This window comes from Lycorma delicatula, chromosome 13 (genome assembly GCF_047948215.1).
Source record: "Lycorma delicatula isolate Av1 chromosome 13, ASM4794821v1, whole genome shotgun sequence".
Taxonomy (NCBI): Eukaryota; Metazoa; Arthropoda; class Insecta; order Hemiptera; family Fulgoridae; genus Lycorma; species Lycorma delicatula.
Window position 1 is genome coordinate 16,017,501 of NC_134467.1, and position 27,010 is coordinate 16,044,510.

The 27,010-nt window shown below is 34.7% G+C and overlaps 1 protein-coding gene across 2 annotated transcripts in view; it reads right to left on the reverse strand.

Moving 5' to 3' along the window:
* The window catches only part of Hecw (Hecw ubiquitin protein ligase), a 284,709-nt gene that overhangs the window by 243,383 nt on the left and 14,316 nt on the right, over positions 1-27,010 (reverse strand). For both annotated transcript variants that reach the window (XM_075381206.1, XM_075381207.1), the window contains exon 2: positions 14,804-15,541. In XM_075381206.1, the coding sequence (XP_075237321.1) occupies positions 14,804-15,065 (262 nt within the window). In that variant the 5' untranslated portion in view covers positions 15,066-15,541. The remainder of the gene's footprint in view (positions 1-14,803; positions 15,542-27,010) is intronic.

Genomic DNA, 27,010 nt, shown 5'->3' on the forward strand with positions numbered 1-27,010 from the left:
AAGTATTATTATTTTATGTGAGTGTTCTTTCAATCAATTATAACCGGATGTAACTTATAATTTCAAACAGTAGTAGTTTTATCTAATGTTTCTCATCACAAGATCCGTGAGAAAAAATGCAATTCTACAATGCAACTACATAAAAACAACGACTACCAGCAATAAAATATTAATTAATTAATTATAAAAATAATACAAATATAAAGTACATTCTTTAAAACAGATTAAGTTTTACTTTCCAAATTAATATAACACAAGAAAGTTTCATGCCATTTGTTAAATTAAAATATATCAAATGTTTTTTTATTATTTTTTAACATTTTTACATCCGTATTAATATTAAAAAAAAGTGACAACACAATTATTTGTGATGCGCGACTTACACATACAACTTAATTTAACAAATTTATAATTATATTTAAATATAATGTTTATTTAATTCAATGATTCTAACCAAAGCGCGCGCGCGTGCGTACCGTATTTAATTCGCGCAGATGTGGCGGTACTAGCAACGATGGTCGGAACTAATTAAAGTAATTTCACAACTTACATAAAACAAAATTTGTTTGTACGTTTTGCAGACCGGTACAGCCGCGAGGCATAACGTACCAGATACCTAGTTGACCGGGCGATCGAGTTCGAAAGCCACACAGTGGTGCCAATCCTCCAAAATCTGGCCAAAAGTCCCTAAAATAATATAGCAATTTTGGGACTTTTTAGGGCCTAAGTAGTTAAGTTGGTACGTGTAATTGACGAAATTACCATCTATAAGGTCCGAAGTAAGCACGTAAACGTTAAATGTTGAGCGATTTGTTTAAATAAATTATTATTGTTTATCGCTAAATGTCAGTGTATCGAGGTTTTTCGTGGAAAGGAGTATTCAAGGTTAGTATTAAATTGGTTTTTGGGCGGAATTTTTATCTCTTGACATTTATTTTTTTTTTTTTTTTTTTTTTGTCTTCAGTCATTTGACTGGTTTGATGCAGCTCTCCAAGATTCCCTATCTAGTGCTAGTCGTTTCATTTCAGTATACCCTCTACATCCTACATCCCCAACAATTTGTTTTACATACACCAAACGTGGCCTGCCTACACAATTTTTCCCTTCTACCTGTCCTTCCAATATTAAGGCGACTATTCCAGGATGCCTTAGTATGTGGCCTATAAGTCTGTATCTTCTTTTAACTATATTTTTCCAAATGCTTCTTTCTTCATCTATTTGCCGCAATACCTCTTCATTTGTCACTTTATCCACCCATCTGATTTTTAACATTCTCCTATAGCACCGCATTTCAAAAGCTTCTAATCTTTTCTTCTCAGATACTCCGATCGTCCAAGTTTCACTTCCATATAAAGCGACACTCCAAACATACACTTTCAAAAATCTTTTCCTGACATTTAAATTCATTTTTGATGTAAACAAATTATATTTCTTACTGAAGGCTCGTTTAGCTTGTGCTATTCGGCATTTTATATCGCTCCTGCTTCGTCCATCTTCAGTAATTTTACTTCCCAAATAACAAAATTCTTCTACCTCCATAATCTTTTCTCCTCCTATTTTCACATTCAGCGGTCCATCTTTGTTATTTCTACTACATTTCATTACTTTTCTTTTGTTCTTGTTTATTTTCATGCGATAGTTCTTGCGTAGGACTTCATCTATGCCGTTCATTGTTTCTTCTAAATCCTTTTTACTCTCGGCTAGAATTACTATATCATCAGCAAATCGTAGCATCTTTATCTTTTCACCTTGTACTGTTACTCCGAATCTAAATTGTTCTTTAACATCATTAACTGCTAGTTCCATGTAAAGATTAAAAAGTAACGGAGATAGGGAACATCCTTGTCGGACTCCCTTTCTTATTAGGGCTTCTTTCTTATGTTCTTCAATTGTTATTGTTGCTGTTTGGTTCCTGTACATGTTAGCAATTGTTCTTCTATCTCTGTATTTGAACCCTAATTTTTTTAAAATGCTGAACATTTTATTCCAGTCTACGTTATCAAAAGCCTTTTCTAGGTCTATAAACGCCAAGTATGTTGGTTTGTTTTTCTTTAATCTTCCTTCTACTATTAATCTGAGGCCTAAAATTGCTTCCCTTGTCCCTATACTTTTCCTGAAACCAAATTGGTCTTCTCCTAACACTTCCTCCACTCTCCTCTCAATTCTTCTGTATAGAATTCTAGTTAAGATTTTTGATGCATGACTAGTTAAACTAATTGTTCTGTATTCTTCACATTTATCTGCCCCTGCTTTCTTTGGTATCATTACTATAACACCTTTTTTGAAGTCTGACGGAAATTCCCCTTTTTCATAAATATTACACACCAGTTTGTATAATCTATCAATCGCTTTCTCACCTGCACTGCGCAGTAATTCTACAGGTATTCCGTCTATTCCAGGAGCCTTTCTGCCATTTAAATCTTTTAATGCTCTCTTAAATTAAGATCTCAGTTTTGTTTCTCCCATTTCATCCTCCTCAACTACCTCTTCTTCCTCTATAACACCATTTTCTAATTCATTTCCTCCGTATAACTCTTCAATATATTCCACCCATCTATCGACTTTACCTTTCGTATTATATATTGGTGTACCATCTTTGTTTAACACATTATTAGATTTTAATTTATGTACCCCAAAATTTTCCTTAACTTTCCTGTATGCTCCGTCTATTTTACCAATGTTCATTTCTCTTTCCACTTCTGAACACTTTTCTTTAATCCACTCTTCTTTCACCAGTTTGCACTTCCTGTTTATAGCATTTCTTAATTTCCGATAGTTCCTTTTACTTTCTTCATCACTAGCATTCTTATATTTTCTACGTTCATCCATCAGCTGCAATATATCGTCTGAAACCCAAGGTTTTCTACCGGTTCTCTTTATTCCGCCTAAATTTGCTTCTGCTGATTTAAGAATTTCCTTTTTAACATTCTCCCATTCTTCTTCTACATTTTCTACCTTATCTTTTTTACTCAGACCTCTTGCGATGTCCTCCTCAAAAATCTTCTTTACCTCCTCTTCCTCAAGCTTCTCTAAATTCCACCGATTCATCTGACACCTTTTCTTCAGGTTTTTAAACCCCAATCTACATTATTTATATAATGTTTAAACAACTATAACGATCATTTATATTTTTAATGGAACTCAATTTTAGAGTAACTCAAAAGTCCCACAAGATCCCGCTTTGAAAAAACTAGTGTCGGTCAAAGAATCATTTCTCTTTGAATTCCACTTTATAGAAAGTGCCCATCATTGTCCGTTGTGTTTAAAATGCACTTTGAAATTTATTGTGATATAATTCAACTTAATTGGATTCTAATCGATAAATATGATTGACGGAAAAGTGTGTAATTCTTTAACAAACACGGCTTCCGCTCAAAGATGCTATCTTTGTCAGTGCACTTCAAAATAGTTCAATAACATCGATCATGTTCTGAATAAAAAAATTGATGAAGATAACTTGCAGTTCAGAATTTCTAGTTTTCATGCACGGATTAGTTTTTTTTTAATGTCTTTTGCACATTTCTTATAAATTACAAACTAAGAGATGGCAGTCTCGCAGCAGCGAGGACGAAGATATCATTGGTACTAGAAAAAAAAATATTCAGAAAGGTTTCCGTCAACAATTGGAACTTTCGGTCGATCAACCAAAGCAAGGGTACGGAAGTACGAATGACGGGAATACGGCTCGTCGTTTTTTTCCAAAACTCGACTGTTTGTGCTTCAATAACAGGAATTGATGAAACGCTCGTCAAACGATTCTATGTTATTTTGCAAGCATACAGTTCTGGATTCGCGATTGATATTAATAAGTACGAAAAGTATTCCCTGGAAAGAGCGCGCTTATTTGTACAACTGTATCCTTGTTATTATATACCGACTGTGGTGCACAAGTTGTTGATTCACGGTGCCAAAATCATCGATGTATCGCTTTTGTCAATAGGGCAGATATCTGAAGAAGCTCAAGAGTCGTGCAAGAAATTTATAAAAAAATATCGCCAGGATTTCGCTCGAAAAACAGGTCGAGCTAAAAACATGGAAGATGTTTTTTGTAGGCTTTTGGTTTCTTCAGATCCGGTAATATCGAGTGTTCGCGAATCGCCAAGCAAACCGATGAGATCTCTTGATCGAGAAGCAAAAGCACTGCTTGAACTGCCTACAGCAAGTAGTAGAGTAACCTCTGAAGAAGATACGAGTAGTTCTTCCGCTGACAGCAGCTCAGATGAGTCCTATCGTTCTTCAGATGATGAATATTAATCGTAATCGTATCAGCTTTAATCAGTTAAATTGATATTAGTTTTAAGATATTATTTTATAAAGCGATTTATATGAATTCACTATTTAGTTAACAATTAAGGTTACTGCCTCTTAAGAGCTTTTGTAAGAATAAAAATTAATTCTTTTTCAAAAAGCAAACATTAAGACCTTTCTACGATAGAATTTTTCTTTCTTCATCTTTTATTCAGAATAGTATGCACTTCTATTTCCCAAATTGCTATTTATTTTTTCCTGATAATGAAATCGAATAACTATTGTGGAAAAAAAATCCCTTTAATCCAAGTTATTGTACAAAATTAAATCAATCTTGGAATTTTATATTAATTTTTCAATTTTTTGTCGCCATTTTGGATGCGTAATTATATTTCTTTTTTCCAAGTAAATTAAAATAAAAAAAAGTCAAATTTGGATTCAGCATCCTGAAAACCCTTTGATACAATTTTCATTTAATCACATTAATTTTTTGATATTTGATTAATTTTTACATTTTCTTGGCGGCCATTTTGTATGCGCCACCTTGTTTTTGAGTTTTTTCAAATAAATTTTGAAAAAAATGTCAAATTTGGATTCAGCATCCTCAAAAACATATTTTCACCGAGGAATCATTATTTTTTTCAATGTATAAAGCAAGTATTTGACTTTTGGCCATGTTTTTGGCGATTGGCACCACGGTGAGCCGGTCCGACCGAGTCACTTTTTTACACTTTAAATATCATTCGTTTATTTAATTATACCGCTCACTTGTTACATCATAACACAGCAGTCGACTACAAAATCAGTGCTACCAACCTTTGAAATATTAACTAAATTAAATAAAATAAACGATTAATATTTAAAGTGTAAAAAATAATTTGATTGACGACTACGTGGAATTTCAAATTTCCCGGTCCAAGAAGACGAGGGAAAAGGGAATTTCCCAAGGAAAAAAGGGAAATTCCAAGATGGAGGACTGCGACACTAGCGCTCCTTGTGGTGACAGTGGGTACTACTATTGAGCAGTATGCCCGCTTAACCATTAATTTAGAGTTTTTTAGGGTAGGGATGCGATTTTGCGAAATTTTATTTGTTGAAAATATTTTTTAATCGTTAACAAATGCGCCTAAGAAAAATATGAATTTAATTATGCGAAATCTCGAGATACTGAGGGTGAACTTGCTCTATAGCCTCACCCCGTTGACGTTTTAAGTTGAAAATTTAATCGAATCTGTGCTCCATAATATAGAAGTAATCTGGCCAATTTTGGTAAAAATCGGTACAGTAGTTCTGTAGATATAAGGTGATGTAAAGGCCAACACCATAAACACGAACATCTGAAAAATTTCCATCCGGTTTTCTGGATTCCTAAGGTGTGAAAACGTCAAGATCCGGTGAAAACCGCATATGCCCGAATTGGATCGATCGATTATAAAACTTTCCCTTCTAGAACTGTAGCTCTGCTTCAGCGCTCTCTAGACGGGAATATAAAATTATTTTTCTCAGTATTTAATTATAAGAAAATAACATTAACAGAATATAAAGAAAAGTTTTAAATAATTAACCGATCTCTGGGGCGGAGTGATAAGTGGCTTGGCCTTTCATCAGGAAGTCCCGGGTTCAAATCCCTGTCAAGCATTGCATTTTCGCAAGCTACAAAATTAATTTGTTTTTATCAGTAACTGTAAACGGGTGTAAGCCTGTTTTGCTGTGTAAATAAATAAATAAATAAATTTGAATTCTTAACTCATATAGATAATTAGTAACATAGACCGGAAGATCTTTTCTTGTTTAACATCCGGTAACTACCGTTCAGATAATACTTCAGATGATGAATGAGGATGATATGTATGAGTGTAAATCAAGTGTAGTCTTGTACATTCACAGTTTGACCATTTCTGAGATGTGTGGTTAATTGAAACCCAACCACCAAAGAACACCGGTATCCACGATCTGGTATTCAAATCCGTGTAAAAATAGCTGGCTTTACTAGGAGTTGAACGCTGTAACTCTCGACTTCCAAATCAGCTGATTTGGGAAGACGCGTTCACCACTAGACCAACCCATTGGGTTTAATTATAGGGCCTTTTTCTTTCTTTTCCCTGTTTAGCCTCTGGTAACTACCATTTAGATAATACTTGAGAGGATGTGTAATTGAAGTGTACTCTTGTACATTCTCAGTTCGACCATTCCAAAGATGTGTGGTTAATTGAGACCCAACCACCAAAGAACAACGGTATCCACGATCTAGTATTCAAGTCCGTGTAAAAATAGCTGGCTTTACAAGGACTTGAACGCTGGAACCAAATCAACGCTTCCAAATCAGATGATTTGGAAGACGCGTTCACCACTAGACCAACCCGGTGGATTAGAGCGGAAGATCTGAGATGATAGAAAACACCTGTATTATTTTTACTCTATAAACATTTATTATTACAATAAATGCACCTGTGTTGACGTAATCAAAATTTTAGGCGCATTCCTTTAACCGTATATTAACACTAGTACTGTGAACCCACATCTACAATACAGTAAGAATTTTTACAACCCCCGACATAAATAAATAAAATAAATAAATACGGGATGAAATGAAATGAAAAAAAAGAAGAAAATGCTCAGTTTTAAAAAGCACATGTATTATAATTGACGGTCAAACGAAGGAAGGTGTAAGACCCTCACGTATAGAACCCTTAAACCGGAAGTACATATATTAGAGAGACAAGGAGACCCAAAGGATGTATAACAACAAAACATACCACCTCCCTGACAGAACTAACAATAAAAAATATGTCAAAATTGACATCTTTGTTGTAAAAATCTTTTAATTTATTACTATATACAGTTTGTACGGTTTAAACGTATAACTTATAGGTTGTTCATTGTATATATCGGCTAACTCAAACAAAAATTTATTTATTCAAATTTTTTTCCAGGTTTTTCAGAGGACCTCTGAAAAAATAAACGTATTTACTCGCGTAATTCAAGAAACTGATTTTTCAAACATTTTTTAAAAAAATATTCAACAACAAAAAAAAAGATGAATATATTTCATTTTCCAACATATTAGCACATTTTATATCATTATAAACCTATGTAAAAATCGTTTTCTCGCGTAAATCACGCACCTATTTAAAAATTTAGATCGAAAAAGTGCATGAATTAAGTGAGTAGATAAAGTAGGATACTGTATCTGGATATATATATATATCCAAAAAAAATTGCAATGAAATTGTAAACCGCACGGTAAGAGTCTCGTAGATATCATTAATTCCTCACAAAAAACAAAAATTTCTGTAATATAAATAAAACTGTTTTTATCAAAACGATTTCTATTATCAAAATCAGTTATTAATTTAGAATTTTGTTTACGTATATGTAATATAGACAGTAGATATACAATAATAGATAATAAACATTGTTTAAGCGTTCCATACAACAAGTAAAAAATAGTTACAAAACACCGTTCAGATTTCATTTATATACAGGTTAATTTTTTAGTCCTGTTACGAAATTGCTAATTTCTAAAAAAGGGAAATTTTGTTTTGTGACACGAAGTTGGTAGCGCTACTCAACCGGTATAGATACGGCAGTGTGAGTTGATTCTCCTTGAGCTGTGTAAACTTTTGTGCCGTATTCGGTCGTGTAACGAACAGAATGTTTTTTACCATAGAACAACGAGTTTTCATTCTTTAACAATATTTTGCTACGAAATCGTACGCGAGTGTAAAAGAAACATTTCAAATTAAATTTCTTGGTGTTCTTCCGCCAGAAAAAATGTCAATTTCTAGGCTAGCAAACCGATTTCGAAAGACAGCTAGTGTTTGCGAGTCGACCGACTCGCTTGACAGATGACGTTTTAGAGAATGTGAAAACAAGATCGCTCAATTCTCCACGGAAAAGTTTACGAAAACTTTACACGCAAGTCGGTTTGTCATATTCGAGTGTTCAGAAAGCAACTAAATAATTGAAATTTTATCCGTATCGCGTACGATTAGTCCAAGAGCTTCAGCCTCCAGATTTAAACAAGCGATTTCAATATTGCCGTCGATTTAGGTCTCTCGTAAACGATAACGGAATCGAATTTTTAAACACGGTGTTCTTTAGCGATGAAGCTTGGATCCATCTCGACGGTTATGCGAACAGTCAAAACTGTCGAATTTGGGCGGTTGAAAATCCTAACGCTTTACAAAACAAATCTTTGCATCCTGAAAAAATTGGTGTGTGGTGTGCGATATCTGTCATCGTATAGTCGGGCCCGTATTCTTTGAACAGACAGTAAACGGTGAAGTATACAGGAATATTGTGCGCCAATTTGTGTCCTTCCTGGAACCTCAAAAACGGTATTGCTGGTTTCAACAAGACGGCGGTACATGCCACACGTCTCGAGAAACCGTGGATTTTCTGCAAGAGTTGTTTGATGATCGAATAATAAGCAAGGGCTTATGGCCTCCAAGGTTTCCAGACCTCACATCTCCTGACTACTTTTTGTGGGGCTATATTAAGTCCGAGGCCTTCAAAAACAATCCTCACACTATCGATGAACTTAAAGTCAATATTACAGACTTAATCGCAAATATTTCCAATGCAACTCTTAAAAAGGTTTCTGCTAATATGCTGAAAAGAGTCCGCGCGTGTATAACCGCAAGGGGTGGGCATTTTGAGCGTATTCTCTAACAATTATGTAAGTAATAGCTTTTTATTAAATCTCTTTTGTACGTAACAAATACATTTTTTTATTCCACCTAAATTTCCCTTACTTAAATTACATTTAAAATTGGGTAACAGGACTAAAAAATTATCGGTATAATACATATATTTAAAGAAATAATACAATTCTTATGATTATTCGTTGTTTAATAAATGAAATCTGGCCGATAAGAGGTTTATAACAAATATTTCTATTTTTTGCTTATTATATGGAACGCTTAAACATTGTTTATTATATATATATATATATATATATATATATATATACACACACAAGTATTTTTTTTTTTTTTTTTGTCTTCAGTCATTTGACTGGTTTGATGCAGCTCTCCAAGATTCCCTATCTAGTGCTAGTCGTTTCATTTCAGTATACCCTCTACATCCTACATCCCTAACAATTTGTTTTACATATTCCAAACGTGGCCTGCCTACACAATTTTTCCCTTCTACCTGTCCTTCCAAAATTAAAGCGACTATTCCAGGATGCCTTAGTATGTGGCCTATAAGTCTGTCTCTTCTTTTAACTATATTTTTCCAAATGCTTCTTTCTTCATCTATTTGCCGCAATACCTCCTCATTTGTCACTTTATCCACCCATCTGATTTTTAACATTCTCCTATAGCACCACATTTCAAAAGCTTCTAACCTTTTCTTCTCAGATACTCCGATTGTCCAAGTTTCACTTCCATATAAAGCGACACTCCAAACATACACTTTCAAAAATCTTTTCCTGACATTTAAATTAATTTTTGATGTAAACAACTTATATTTCTTACTGAAGGCTCGTTTAGCTTGTGCTATTCGGCATTTTATATCGCTCCTGCTTCGTCCATCTTTAGTAATTCTACTTCCCAAATAACAAAATTCTTCTACCTCCATAATCTTTTCTCCTCCTATTTTCACATTCAGTGGTCCATCTTTGTTATTTCTACTACATTTCATTACTTTTGTTTTGTTCTTGTTTATTTTCATGCGATAGTTCTTGCGTAGGACTTCATCTATGCCGTTCATTGTTTCTTCTAAATCCTTTTTATTCTCGGCTAGAATTACTATATCATCAGCAAATCGTAGCATCTTTATCTTTTCACCTTGTACTGTTACTCCGAATCTAAATTGTTCTTTAACATCATTAACTGCTAGTTCCATGTAAAGATTAAAAAGTAACGGAGATAGAGAACATCCTTGTCGGACTCCCTTTCTTATTATGGCTTCTTTCTTATGTTCTTCAATTGCTACTGTTGCTGTTTGGTTCCTGTACATGTTAGCAATTGTTCTTCTATCTCTGTATTTGAACCCTAATTTTTTTAAAATGCTGAACATTTTATTCCAGTCTACGTTATCGAATGCCTTTTCTAGGTCTATAAACGCCAAGTATGTTGGTTTGTTTTTCTTTAATCTTCCTTCTACTATTAATCTGAGGCCTAAAATTGCTTCCCTTGTCCCTATACTTTTCCTGAAACCAAATTGGTCTTCTCCTAACACTTCCTCCACTCTCCTATCAATTCTTCTGTATAGAATTCTAGTTAAGATTTTTGATGCATGACTAGTTAAACTAATTGTTCTGTATTCTTCACATTTATCTGCCCCTGATTTCTTTGGTATCATTACTATAACACTTTTTTTGAAGTCTGACGGAAATTCCCCTTTTTCATAAATATTACACACCAGTTTGTATAATCTATCAATCGCCTCCTCCCCTGCACTGCGCAGTAATTCTACAGGTATTCCGTCTATTCCAGGAGCCTTTCTGCCATTTAAATCTTTTAATGCTCTCTTAAATTCAGATCTCAGTATTGTTTCTCCCATTTCATCCTCCTCAACTTCCTCTTCTTCCTCTATAAAACCATTTTCTAATTCATTTCCTCCGTATAACTCTTCAATATATTCCACCCATCTATCGACTTTACCTTTCGTATTATATATAGGTGTACCATCTTTGTTTAACACATTATTAGATTTTAATTTATGTACCCCAAAATTTTCCTTAACTTTCCTGTATGCTCCGTCTATTTTACCAATGTTCATTTCTCTTTCCACTTCTGAACACTTTTCTTTAATCCACTCTTCTTTCGCCAGTTTGCACTTCCTGTTTATAGCATTTCTTAATTGCCGATAGTTCCTTTTACTTTCTTCATCACTAGCATTCTTATATTTTCTACGTTCATCCATCAGCTGCAATATATCGTCTGAAACCCAAGGTTTTCTACCAGTTCTCTTTATTCCGCCTAAGTTCGCTTCTGCTGATTTAAGAATTTCCTTTTTAACATTCTCCCATTCTTCTTCTACATTTTCTATCTTATCTTTTTTACTCAGACCTCTAGCGATGTCCTCCTCAAAAATCTTCTTTACCTCCTCTTCCTCAAGCTTCTCTAAATTCCACCGATTCATCTGACACCTTTTCTTCAGGTTTTTAAACCCCAATCTACATTTCATTATCACCAAATTATGGTCGCTATCAATGTCTGCTCCAGGGTAAGTTTTGCAGTCCACGAGTTGATTTCTAAATCTTTGCTTAACCATGATATAATCTATCTGATACCTTGCAGTATCGCCTGGCTTTTTCCAAGTGTATATTCTTCTATTATGATTTTTAAATTGGGTGTTGGCAATTACTAAATTATACTTCGTGCAAAACTCTATAAGTCGGTCCCCTCTTTCATTCCTTTTGCCCAGCCCGTATTCACCCACTATATTTCCTTCCTTGCCTTTTCCAATGCTTGCATTCCAATCTCCAACTATTATTAAATTTTCATCTCCTTTTACGTGTTTAATTGCTTCATCAATCTCTTCGTATACACATTCTACCTCATCATCATCATGGGCGCTTGTAGGCATATAGACGTTAACAATCGTTGTCGGTTTAGGTTTTGAATTTATCCTTATTACAATGACTCTATCGCTATGCGTCTTGAAATACTCCACTCTCCTCCCTATTTTCTTGTTCATCACGAAACCTACTCCTGCCTGCCCATTATTTGACGCTGAGTTAATTACTCTAAAGTCACCCGACCAAAAGTCGCCTTCCTCTTCCCACCGAACCTCACTAATTCCTACTATATCCACGTTTACCCTATCCATTTCCCTTTTTAAATTCTCTAGCCTACCAACCTTTTTTAAGCTTCTAACATTCCACGCTCCGACTCGTAGAATGTTATTTTTTAATTTTCTGGTGACCCCTTCCTTAGTAGTCCCCACCCGGAGATCCGAACGGGGGACTATTTTACCTCCGGAATATTTTACCAAGGAAGGCGCCTCCATTATTGTTATGTGAAAATGCAGAGAGCCACATTTTCTTGGAAAAAAAAGCAGCTGTAGTTTTCCATTGCTTTCAGCTGCGCAGTACTCAAGAGGACTGAGTAATGTTGATACGGCCGTTTAAGTCGTCCTGACTCACGCCCCTAACAACTACTGAAAGAGCTGCTGCCCTCTTTCAGGAATCATTCCTTAGTCTGGCTCTCAACAGATACCTCTCCGATATGGTTGCACCTTCGGTCCAGCTACTCTGTATCCCTGAGCACTCAAGCCCCCTCACCAACGGCAAGGTCTCACGATTCATAGAGGAGGACAAGTATTTAACATGTATATATTTTTAAACAAAATTCTAAATTAATAACAGATTTTGATAATAGAAATGTATTATCTTACCTTTTTTGATATCAGTATCGCTTTGTTAAAAACAAATTTATATATAATACATTTATATGTTTTTTTTTGTTTTTTGAGCGGGAGAAATTATATCTTCAACCAGACCAACAAAGGTCAAACCACAGCCATTTGGACGCAAACTGATGGCCACAGTCTTTTGGAATCGGTTTGGCATACTACTGATTGATTTCATGGCTCCTGGAACGACTATAAAGGCAGAAACCTACTGCGAAACTCTACGTAAGTTATGGCGCGCCATTGAAAATCGACCACGTGGGCGGCTGACCGACGGCAACGTCCTGCTGCACGAAATGCACGTCTACATGTTTGTGGGATCTACATGTGATTTACCGAGAACATTTCGATGGGAAATTTACGATCACTCACCATATATTCAGGAATTAACTACTTCTGGGAAATTGAAAGAAGTTTTGAGCGGTATGCGATTCGCGGGTGACGATGAACTTAAAAATCTTGTTAATCAGTGGCTAAATGGACTTGCGGCAGAAGAATACGACGAGGGTATATACAGAGTGTCCCATATAAAACGCAACCCATCAATCACTCATCCATGAAATTTCAAAAGTCAAGCTTACTTCTCTACTAGTTATTGAAATGGACTCGTCCAACATCTGAACATCGCGGCGACGCAGTAGAACACTACCGATAGTAACAACAATGCGATCATAACGTTCAGCGTATCGCTAGAGACAAGATGGTGTTTTCGCTAGATGAACGTGTTTTCATCGTCGAGTCGTACTTCAATACGAAATCAGTGGTTGCAGTGCAAGATTTGTTTCGCCATAAGTACCCAGATAAACCGCCTCTAAACAAAACATCAGTATTAAGGTTAGTCGCAAAATTTAGAGAGACCGGTTCTGTTAATAACAAGGAACACAAAAGATCTGCGTCGGTGTTGAATACAGATACAGTTGCTGAAATCAAAGACCGATTACTCGCCTCGCCAAATAAATCGATCAGACGTTTGTCTGCTGAAATTAATTTGTCTAAATCGATCGTTCATCGGGCGACCAAACGATTACATTTACGACCTTATCGCATTCGAACGGTCCATCGACTTCTTGGGCCCGACAAAGAAAAACGGCTACAATATTGTCAACGGTTCCGTCGATTTCTGCGTGAGAGAATTAATGTTATCAATTCGTTATTTTTCACAGATGAAGCACGGTTTCATTCGGACGTCTACGTAAACAGCCAAAACAGTAGAATTTAGAGCGCTGAAAATCCCCTTGTTTATCACGAAAAACAATTACACCCGCAGAAATTGGGCGTGTAGTGCGCGATATCGCTGAAGAAAATAATCGGTCCTATTTTTTTCGAGTACACCATTAATGCAGAACGATATCAGGATATTTTATTTCGGTTCATCGCACTCTTGGAAGAGGAAGACAGACACTGCCGGCTACAACATGACGGTGCGACATCGCACTACGCAGGTTCAACTTCTGATTTCGTCGAGGAATTCTTTGGTAATCGTGTTATCGGTCGAGGCTTGTGGCCAACAAGATCTCCAGATTTGACTGCGGCGGATTTTTTCTACGGGGTTACCTCAAAGACAAAGCCTACAGCAACAAACCGCGAACACTTAAACGATTGAAAGTCGATATTGAACAAGCTGTATTAAATATCCGGCCATAAACTTTTAAAAAAGTTGCAAGAAACGCTGTAAAAAGAATTGAAGCTTGTATTCAAGAAGATGGCGGCCACTTCCAACATTTACTCTAAATGTAAGGTAACGGATGGTAATAATAAAAATTACATTTACATTTACACATGCCTTTTTATTATCTCAATACCTACCAATATAAAGTTGGGTTGCGTTTTATATGGGACAACCTGTAGAAGCTGGTATATCGCTAAGATAAGTGTCTTAATTCATGTGGCGATTACATACAGAAGCAGTTTAAAAAATGTGGTTTAAAAGAAATAAAAAAAATGTATAAAGTTTTCAGAATAAAGTTTTTTACAATGAGACGGTCAAAGACCGTTTCATTGACGTGGAAACGTATCTGTAAAAAAAAAACGTCATCATGCAGAATTTTATGCGATTAGGATACTTTCTCTTTTATATTAAGGATATACCATAAATAACAAAGATATCTTACCTAAGTAAAAAAGCATAAATCTAACTAAAACTAATACGGTTTTAGATATAATAAATTAATAACTAATAGGAACTCACCAAAAAAATATACTCCAATCCAATCAGAAGTGGAGACAGCTTCATTAATCAACCATGAAATCCTAAAGCACGGTGAAAGACTGCCTAAACGCCAGACACAATCTTTTAATTCAACATCAAGAAAATTACGTAAGTATCTACCACTTGATTTATGCACCGAAACCTGATTAACATACAAAGTATGTTTATCATCAGTACTATCGTTTGAATTTTCAACTACACGACAGTTTCTTTGAGGAGGGCATCGTAAAAATTTCACCATACCGACTTCCTTCGATCCAACATTTTCGTCTGTGATCTTACTATCATTATCAATTTCTTCAGCATTCTCTTTTCTTTCATTCTTATTATTACCCGCATCATCATCATCATCATTATTAACATCATCACCATCACAATGACCCGCACCCACAACTATATTAGTCGAACTACAAGCAGCACTTTCTTCTATTCTTCCTTCTTCTTCTTCCTCCTCCTCGTCTTCCCGTTGTTGTTGTTCTTCTTCTTCCTCTTCCTCTTCGTCTTCACCTTCGTTTTCTTCGATTCTTTCCGCTTCAACTGATACTTCAGTCTCAGCTTTTGTCGCTGTAACTTCTGTATCTTCGTCACCCGTGTTTAGACCCTCGCTTTTCTCACCGGTAATATTCAATTCTTCATCGACAATCTCATCATCACTTTTTTTGTCCACGGTGAAAAATATATTTATTATGCTTTTAATTCTTTCATTTAAAAATGAACCTGAAATACAAAAGAAACAAAAAATTTACATTAGACAATTATTTTACAATTCATCATATATATATATTTCTTTATTTCTTGTGTGCGTCTGTATGAAAGTGAACTCCTCCTAAACGATTGGACCGATTTTAATGAAATTTTGTGTGCGTGTTCAAGGGGATTTGAGAATGATTTAGATTCACAATTTGGTCCACTGGAAAATGTTTTTTTTAATTAATTTTTTATTTATAAGTAGTTGTTGATTTTGGAATGTTTTAAATTGGATCCGGCAGACTGCACTACGATCGCAGTATCGAATATTCTATAATATTCTATTTTAATTTTAGTTTGTCCCGACAGTTGGTGCTGCGATCAAATTGAGAAAATTATTTCGTAATTTTGTGTTATTATTGTGTTACAAAACATCGCGAGAAAACAGTTTTTTAATAAATAAGAGGCTAATAAATCAGATGGAAATGTAAACAAAGGAAAACCAATCAGATCAATGCAAGATGGCCGCTGTCAAACACAACGACCAATCACAAAGAGCCCGTATGGACGTTGCCAATGTAAACAAAATCACAACTGATTAGGCAGCACTGCGATCGCGTTTAGAATTGTGCGTATTGAGAAATATTATATTATTATTTATTGAAATAACGTTTTAAAGTGTAATTAAAAAATATACATTGTACAAATTTGTAAGGTACAATATTGAAGTGAAAATGTTTTTTTAAATTTATTTATGTGTTGTTGATCTTGGGATGGTTAAGGTTCACAATTGGGTCCGGTATGCAGAGCTGCGATCGCGTTTTAGAAGTTTTTTTTTTAATTTTTGGTTTATCAGTCAAACCCGGTAGTTGGTGCTGCGATAGGATTCTAGGAATTTTTTTTATTTTGTTGCTTTTTCGCATATCAGTTACTTGCATCGTAGCTTAGTGTTGTTCTTACATTAAAATTCGTGTTTAGAGAATAGTTTGAATTAAATCCGATAGTGCTGTTCTGACAATTGGATTTATTTACATTCTGAATTTTATAAAGTTAAAGGTAAAATTTTATAAGGTTCCGTAATGTTTTGTAAGTTTCTTAATGTTCAGTATTAATTGTAATGATTTAACAGCCGCAACACTTTTCGTTAAAAAATTATTTTCCACCGAATACTGTGATTAGAGAGCGGTGTGAATTAAATCCGATAGGTAGTGCTGTTGTTTTGCCGTTTGGATTTATTTATTACATTCTGACTTTTATAAAGTGAAAGGTTAAATTTTGTTAAATTGCTAATGTTCAGTTTTTTACGGTTTTATGAAACTTTCAACTGTTGTCATTTAATCTGTATGTATACTCAGATCTAGCAATAGCGAAGCATTTCCGAGTTTGCTAGAATTGCGCGCTTATGAGAATATTATATTATATTATTAATTATTGAAATAACGTTTTAAAGTTAAATTAAAAAATGTACATTGTGCAAATTTGTAAGGTGCAGTATTGAAGTGAGTATTTTACATGATTTTTCATGAATTTTAATGATGTATACACGTGCATTCAATAACAATCAACTTAACCTACAAATATAATTATCAGTTCTCATTTGATTCTATGCAACTTATGAAGTATTGAACGGCTCTTTGAAAATAAAAATTTAAGTTTGTAAAATAAATTATAACATTTATAAAATAAAAATATAAGTTACTTATAATATATTTTAAAGTATATTTAAAAAATTGAATTTATTATGTTTTAGCCGATTAATTTTATAAAATGTTTTCTAAGATTATTTTTAATTTACAATTATCTAAAATTTGGTAAAATATATGTTAAAATAAAGAATGAGAAAAATTTCTACTAAAATTTTAACTACGATGCTTTTATACAGTGCTTTAATTTTTTTATTAATTGATTAATTAAGTTGTTACATGGTTATGAAACATCAAAATTATTAAATAAAAATAAAAAATATGTAGGAGGTACTTTTTTAGAATGATGTTAAGTGAAAATTAGTAGTAATGTGGATGAAAATGTATTAATTACACTAATTATTAATTTTACGAAGTTTCGATTTTTTAATTCAATTTTTATCGGACATCTGAATATTTAGTGAAAATAAATATTAACCGTACTAAATATAATTAATCAATAAACCCATTACAATAATACAGCAATCAGAAACTGATAATATTCATACTAATGAAATTTTGTCCACATTCCTCCTAATTTTAACTTAATTAAGTTACTTATATTTATGTGTGCGCATTTATTACCGAATAATGTCGCGTCAGGACGTCTGTCGGGTCCATATATATATACAGTTGTCCCACGAAGAAACGGATAAACTTTCACGACTTTTCTACTGGTGAAAATAACGAAAAAAAAAATCATATCAATTTAATCTGGACACGCTTTGTTTTCCAGTTATGGCTAGCGAAAAATTTCGCCCGGATTTAAGCTCTTTTAATAAAAAGAAGCCCTACTGTAATTTTTGGGAAGCAAATTAAAAAGTAATGCTGGTAGTTTTTTTATGTAATTTGGGTTGGAAAATACGTCTCGCATAGATTGAAGAAAGGGGTCGTCGGAGAGTGCGGGGGCGGGCAGGTACGCGGCTGAAACCCTAGGGGGTTCCCCGTACGTGTGGAGGTCGCCTGGGTGCGAGAGGTCGTAAGCACTCCGCTCACGCGTCCGATGGTGACCTGTGAGGTAATTATGCTGTAGAATTCGATTGTTTATGAGGTGTTTGTTTATGTGATGGGATGTGATGTGTGGAGTGTATGGTGAGATTTTAATCTGATATTTTGTATCTTGTGAGTGTGTGGTCCGTGTCTGTTGACTATTATGTCTGAATGTGTGCGAGGGCGTATTCTTCCCCCCTTCCTGAAGTAATGCATACCAGCTGTATCAGGAAGGGTGGGTAGCCAAGGGAGGAGGTTTAATCGGTAGTGGGCAGGAACACATATGCATCTAATAACATCACGCGGAACCTATTAGCGAGCCCGACACTGCCGGACACTGTAATTTCAGTAATTTTTAAGATATCCAACATAAAACCCAAATTTCGGTGTTGAAAAACAAGTTTTTTTTACGTTTGTAGTACAATAGCTTTGTTAAATTACTAATAAACGTGGAACATTTAATAATAGAACTTACAGAGAATTTAATTCTGAGAAAATTAACGTAAATTCAGCCAATAAAGAGTAAATAAAGGCTTTTAAAAATAGGGTATTTATTGAAACAAAACGGGTGAAAAATCAGAAAATCGTGTAATTCTTTCTGTACCAAATAAACATTATTCTTAATATAACAAAACCAAAATATAAAATACATGAAATGACGTAACAAACCTCAATTACAGTAACTGTTCGAAATTCCCTCCTTCAAAATCTACCCAGCACACAACCCGACGTAAAATACGAGGTGTGTGAGAAAAGTAATGACACTTTTTACTTACCAAAATTTTTATTTTTTTCAAACAACAATATTATCCTCATCAAAGTAGTTACCTTGGGCAGCTATACACCGGCGGAGTTGTTGTTCCCACTCCTGATAGCAGCGCTGGAAGGCTTCAACCGGTAGGGCTGGTCGGTCACAGTCTTTTGAATGTTCTCCAGAGTCCCAAAATGACGTCCTTTTAAGACACGTTTCAATTTCGGGAAACGAAAAAAGCCACAAAGACTCAAATCAGATGAATTAGGGGGCTTGAGGAACCGTAAAAATGCGTTTTGAGATTAAAAATTCCCTGATGGAAATGGCCGTGTGACAACGGGGCATTGTCATGATGAAGCATCCACTTGTCTGCAATGTCTCGCGCGAATATTTCCTGAACCTTTCAAGGACACCTTTGTAAAAACCTTGGTTGAAAGTTTGTACTGGAGGAATAAATTCTTTATGCACGATATCCCTACTGTCAAAAAAGCAAATCGGCACGGTTTTCATCTTTGATTTGCTCATTCGATATTTTTTCGGTCGAGGAGATGACGGAGTGTGCCACTCTTCGCTTTGCCGCTTTGCTTCAGGATCGTACTCCAATATCCAGGATTCATCACTTGTGAACACACGATTGACGAACTCTTGGTCATTGTCGATCCTCTCAAGAAGATCAACGCACACATTTCTTCGATTGTTTCGTTGTGAGGTTTTTCGGCACCAACTTCGCACGTCCAAATCGCCAGTCAAAATTTGATGTACGGTGAAAGCGTTTAAATTTAACTATTCACTCATAATCCTTATTGTTAAACGACGGTCTGATCTCACAAAAACCCTCATACGCTCGACGTTTTCGTCAGATTTTGAAGTCTAAGATCTCCCTGAGCGAGGCTGATCTTCAACGTGTTCTCTACCTTCCAAAAATGATTTTTTTCGGGAGAAAACTTGTGCTCTTGATAAGTAATGTTCTCCTTAGGCCTGTTTCAACTTTTCAAAGGTCACACTCGCTGATTCCCCAAGTTTAACACAAAATTTAATTGTACAACGTCGCTCTAAATTCCGATTCTCCATTTTCGTAACACAACTTCACTGATGTCGCTGTAAAAAATAATGCGTTGACTGAACGGAGTTAAAACTCGTACTGAGTATGTGGAAGGGATAAACAAACCGGTCTAGCACAGACCGGTAGACACAGCGTTGCCAGATCGCTCGCAGTGTTACCAATCTCATTACTTTTCTCACACACCTCGTATGTCCGGTGGCTTTCCGTATCATCTCAGAATCGTTTCGTATTTCACTGACTATGACTTCATTAGTATTAACATTTTTTCAATATAATATCGTTCTCATAAGGTCCCAGATGAAGTAATCTAGTGGCGTTGAGTCAAGTGATCGTAATGGCTAATCTATAGCTCCACCACGTCCAATCTAGTTTAAGAGATTAGCATTCTAGTGATTTCTAGTTACTAAAAAAAATGTAGCGTTGCAACATCGTGCTGTTAAGTCATTTACATTCTAGTCTGTAAAGGTACATCCAACAAAACAGCCTGTAAATTATTTTTCGTGCCGGCCTCCGTTGTGCGAGTGGTAGCGTCTGGGCCTTTCATCCGGAGGTCCCGGGTTCGAATCCCGATCAGGCATGGCATTTTCACACACGCTACAAATCATTCATCTCATCCTCTGAAGCAATACCTAACGGTGGACCCGGAGGTTAAACAGAAAAAAAAATTATTTTTCATGAAACGAACGTGTTTCTCCCGTAAGGTTTTCATTGAAAACAAATAGTCCCAGAATTTTGTCATAAATAATGCCAAACCAAATATTAATACGGTTCATTGTGACGAAGGGAATTTCGCACAAATACTGTAACTGAGGTTTGCTATTCTGTTACCATTTATCATTATATGTATTTTATTTTCTTTCTTTGCTATATTAAGAATATTTATTAGATACAGAAAGAATAATACGATCTTCTGCCTATTCTTTCCTCTGTTTTTCTTCAACAAACAATTCGATTTTTAAAAATGTTTATTTACTTTCTATCGGTTAAATTTACATTAATTTTCTCAGAATTAAATTCTCTACAAGTTTTGTAACTAAATCTTCCACATTTATTAGAAATTTAATAAACCTGTTGACATGTAATAAACCTAAAAAAAAACTTGTTTTTTAACACCGAATTTCGTGTTATACGTCGGACATCTTAATAACTACTGTTGTTATAAAGTTCTGGAAAACCGTTCTTTCCCATTTCCCAGCACAAATTACATAAGAGACCGCCAAATTTACTCCTTAATTTTTATATAAAAAGTTATAGTAGGACTTCTTTTAATTAGAGAGAGAGAGAGAGAGAGAGAGAGAGAGAGAGAGAGAGAACCTCACTTCCTTAAAAATAATTTTTTTTTTTTTTTTAATAAAGAGGACATTGCAGGAGTAAAACTAAAAATAAACAACAGATAATTAATGACGTAGGGTTAAGCAAGGACTTAGCAAGGAATAAATCTTAATTATTACTTTCTTAAAATTTACTCAAATATTTTTCAATTACCACCTTGAAAATTATTGTTATAACAGACGACAATAACCACTTATTTTTATTGATTAATTTTCATTTATAAAAAAAAAGAGTAAGTAAAAAAATGGATCAAATAGTTACAAATAAACAACGTAAATCCAAGAAGGGTCTCTGTGGCGCGAGTGGTAGCATCTCGGCCTTTCATACGGAGGTCCCGGGTTCGAATCCCGATCAGGCATGGCATTTTCACACACGCTACAAATCATTCATCTCATCCTCTGAAGCAATACCTAACGGTGGTTCCAGAAGTTAAAAAAAAAATCCAAGAAAGGCAGAGATATAAGGAACGTAACTGGACATTTGTCAAATCTATGGAAAAATTACAAAAGAACTGTAACTAAAACAGACGACAATAAGGGAAATATAAACAGAGAATGATGAAGGAATTGAAATACGTGACCAACCATACCCTCAATCATATTTATGCTTTTGTCATCATTTGACTGGTTTGATGCAGCTTTCCAAGATAACTTATCTAGTGTCAGTCGTTTCACATCGGTATACCCCCCACATCTCACATCCCTAAGAATTTGTTTTACATATTCCAAGCATTGCCTGCCTGTACAAATTTTCCCTTCTACCAGTCCCTCCAATATCAAAGCGACTATTCCAGGATGCCTTAAGATGTGGCCTAAAAGTCTGTCCCTTCTTTTAGCTATATTTTTCCAAATGCTTCTTTCTTCATCTATTTGCCAAACGTCTTCATTTGTCACTTTATCCACCCGTCTGGTTTTTAACATTCTCCTGTAGCACCGCATTTCAAAATCTTCTAATCTTTTCTTCTCAGATACTCCGATCGACCAAGTTTCACTTCCATATAAAGCTAAGCTCCAAACACATACTTTTAAAAATGATTTCTGATGTAAGAAAATTATATCTCTGATTGAAAACTCGTTTCTCCTGGTGGGCTATTCGAGATTTTATATCGGTCCTGCTTCGTCCATCTTCGGTATTTCTACTTCCCAAATAACAAAATTCTTCTACCTCCGTAATCTTTTCTCCTCCTATTTTCACATTCAGCGGTCAGTCTTTGTTATTTCTACTACATTTCATTACTTTTGTTTTCTTCTTGTTTATTTTCATGTGTAGGACTTCATCTATGCCGTTCATTGTTTCTTCTAAATCCTTTTTACTCTCGGCTAGAATTACTATATCATCAGGAAATCGGAGCATCTTTATATTTTCACCTTGCACCGTTACTCCGGATCTAAACTGTTCTTTATCATCGTTAACTGTTAGTTCAATGTAAATATTAAAAACTAACAGGGATAGGGAACATCCTTGTCCGACTTCCTTTTTTTATTACGGATTCTTTCTTATGCTCTTCGATTATTACTGTGGCAATTTGGTTCCTGTAAATTTTAGCAATTGTACTTGAACCCTAAAACTTTTAAAAAGCTGAACATTTTATTCCAATCTACGTTATTAAATGCCTTTTCTACATCTATAAATGCCATATATGTCTGTTTGTTTTTCCTTTATCTTCCATCTACTATTAACATGAACCTAAAATTGCTTCCCTGGTCCCTATACTTTTCTAAAACCCAATTGGTATTTTCCTAACACTTCTTCGATTCTCATCTAAATTGCATCAATTTTTTTCTAAAAACATTAAGCTCTTAACTTAGAGTAAAGTTGATAACGACAAATATTTTCAGTTGAAAAAAGAACTTTGGTAACCTGGAAAACCAAAACGCCGAGCGAAGCCGGGCCGAACGGCTAGTTTTAAATAATTCCATTTAAAGTTTAATAACCATTAAATAGACTATTTTTTTAAACGATTGAATTAATATAAGAAGATAGGAAAAAGAAGACAAAAAATTTTAATCTGAAAAAACAAATATCACGAAAGAATAATTTTAAAACTCTACTGGAATATAAAGATAATGAAAAAACAAAAAAGAAACATGCGATAAGACAATGCCATTATAAATGAAATCGGGGATTTGATCAATAACATCGTAAGTGTATTACTTAAAACAGAATGGTATGATAAAGAGAATCGATGGTATCATGAAGGGTGATATAAAAAACAACACTGGATGGGGGTATAACAAAGGAAGAAAAGAAGAAGGGGGAACGGAAAACAGGAGGGGGAAGACTAACAGCAAAATAATTGACGAGAGAAAATCTGAAGGGGGAAATACTGAAAGCTTCGTAACTAAACAGGGGTCAATATACATAGATATACAAGTGCCAACAAAATGTTAAAGTGAAAATAAATAACAAAAAAAAAGAATGAATAAGGAAAACAAATTAATTGTATTATATAATATAATAAGCAAATAAAAATAAAATTTAATTGTACCATAAGCTTGTAAAGTCTATTTATTAAAAAGTTTTATCTACACAAAAGAACATTTTTTAATATATAAACTTTTTATAAAAAATAAAATCAATTAAAAAAAAAACTGCAAATATTTTCATAGAGATTCCTGGGTTTGCAAATAACGTTATGCAACTCTGCCTACCAATGGGATTTTGTCTCCTTACTAGAATATAACTTATAAGAAAATTAGAACATTAAAGTATACGAGATCTATAAATAAAGTAATGAGACCGGTCCAGAAAAACTTTTTATTTGTAATCCAATTATACATCACCTTCGAAATAGTTCCCTTGGGAAGTCACGCAACGCTTCAAACGGTTTTCCGACTCTTCATACCACTATTGGAACTCAGAAACCAGAATATCCTTCAGAAGGTCAGTTACATCTTTTTTAATATGTTTTCTACCGATCCAAAACGGTGTCCTTTGAGGAATTTTTTTTAAAATTCGGGAACAGGAAAAAGTCGCAGGGACTCAAGTCAGGTGAATAAAGTGGTTGAGCCGCAACAGAAATGTTTATCTTAGGCAAAAACTCATTAATTAAGAGTGCAGTGTGACAAGGTGCATTGTCATGATGCAGTTCTTTGATAGCACACGGGCAACTCTTTTCAGCAATCTTTCATGAATTTCTCGGTAAACATATCGATTTACAGCATGTAGCCAAAACCCACCGGGTTGGTCTAGTGGTTAACGCGTCTTCCCAAATCAGCTGATTTGGAAGTCGAGAGTTCCAGCGTTCAAGTCCTAGTAAAGCCAGCTATTTTTACACGGACTTGAATACTATATCGTGGATACCGGTGTTCTTTGGTGGTTGGGTTTCAATTAACCACACATCTCAGGAATGGTCGAACTGAGAATGTACAAGACTACACTTCATTTACACTCATACATATCATCCTCTGAAGAATTATCTAAAACGGTAGTTACCGGAGGTTAAACAGGAAAAAGAGAGAAAGCATGCAGGCAAAAACTTATAGATAATGGCATTACTATCGAAGAAACAAATTAACGTGGTTTTGATTTGCTCATCTTTGTTATTTTGGTACGTAGTGAGTTTGAACTGTGTCACTCCTTGCTCTGGCGTTTTGTTTCTGGATCTTACTTAAATATCCAAGATTCATCACCAGTAATAACATTTTTTAGAAAATCAGGATCGGTTTCAATTCGCCCTAGAAGATCGCGGCACACTTCTACCCTGTTGTTTTTCTGTTCAACAGTAAGGTTTTTTGGGATCAATTTTGCACAAACTTTTTTTATGTCCAATTCGACGGACTGTGGTACGGTTCAAATTCAACTATTCTGCGATCATTCTGACAGTTATTCGACGGTAGTACCGTATCAACTCTCCGATTCGCTCGACATTTTCGTCACTTTTTGATGTTAACGGTTATTCAGAGTGTAGATCGCCCGCAACTGATTCCCGGCCATCTGGAAATGCTTTAAACCACCTAAAAGCTTGGGCTCGTCACAGAGCGTCATCTCCATAAACACTTTTCAATTTTGAAAAGGTTTCAATAGCATTCTCACCGAATTTAACACAAAACTTGATCGCACAACGTGCGATCAAGTTTTGTGATCAAGTTTTTGCGATCAAAACTTTTCGCAACGCACAACAAAAATTCGTTTCACAAAAAGTTTTTTTACGTCTCACGTGGCAACGTAGACTAAAAATATTAATGTTTAATATAAATCATCTGTTCATATAACCATATGTTCCCATATCTTTCCTATGAGATAAGTTTACTAGTAACTTTAAAGTGCTGTCAATTTGTCTGCCAAAAAAACTAGTCGCATTACTTTATTTACAGATCTCGTATAAGTATGCAAGTAACGAATTATTTAAAGATATTATTCTGAGCTTTGAACAAGATTTTGAGATACAAGACCGGTAGCGAATGCATCTTTCCACTTCCTTGACCGACTGTAACCAAAATTAAATAGCATCGAAGGGTTACATTAAAAAATAATCTTATAAAAATTTCATAAAAGTTGGTTGATCCTGTCTGAATATATCAATCAAAACCATGTCTGATGAAAAAAAATTAAGCCTATTACCGCCTAAATATACACAACCAAAGTAAAATACAACTATAATGGAATAATCTAATTAATAGAAGAATTTTGACTTTGTGTCAAAAAAAAAAAAAAAAAAAAAAGAAAGAAATGATTTTGGCTCCCACCCCTTTATAGGGTTTGAATAACACCAAACATTATCAGAAGGTATCTTAACCAGTTCAGGGGGCATTAAATTACATTAAAAAATTTACCAACCCATTCAGTAAAATTCTAAGATACAAAAGATCTCTTTCTTTTTCTGTTATTATTAGCCTCTGGAACCAACGTAAGTATTACTTCAGAGGATGATATGTATGAATGTAAATGAAGCGTAGTCTTGTACAGTCTCAGGTCGACCATTCCTAAGATCTGTGGTTAATTGAAACCCAACGATCAAAGAACACCAATATCCACGCTCTAGTGTTCATCAAATCCATATAAAAGTAACTGCCTTCCATAATATTTAATCTCATAATTGTCTGAGGAAGTCGATATTAAAATAGACAACGCTCTATATTGACAATGACAATCGATGTAGATGATATCTCTCAATATATACAACGATAGTTGTTATTTTTCCTGTTTAGCATCCGGAACCACCATAAGGTATTAATTCAGAGGATGATATGTATGAATTTAAATGAACTGTAGTCTCGTACATTCTCAGGTCAATCGTTCCTGAGGTTTGTGGTTAATTGACATCTAGCCACCAAAGAACATTAGAAACTATGATCTAGTATTCAAATCCATATAAAAGTAACTGCCTTTACTAGGATTTCAATCTTAGAACTCTCAATTTTGAAATCAGCTGGTTTCCAATGACGAGCTCACTACTAGACCATTCTTTTCTGTTTAGCCTCTGGAATCACCATAAGGTATTAATTCAGAGGACGATATGTATGAATGTAAATGAACTGTAGTCTTGTACATTCTCAGGTCGATCGTATCTGAGATGTGTGGTTAATTGACATCCAGCCACCAAAGAACATTAGTATCTATGATCTAGTATTCAAATCTGTATAAAAGTTACTGCCTTTACTAGGATTTCAACCTTAGAACTCTCAATTTTGAAATCAGCTGGTTTCCAATGACGAGCTCACTACTAGACCATTCTTTTT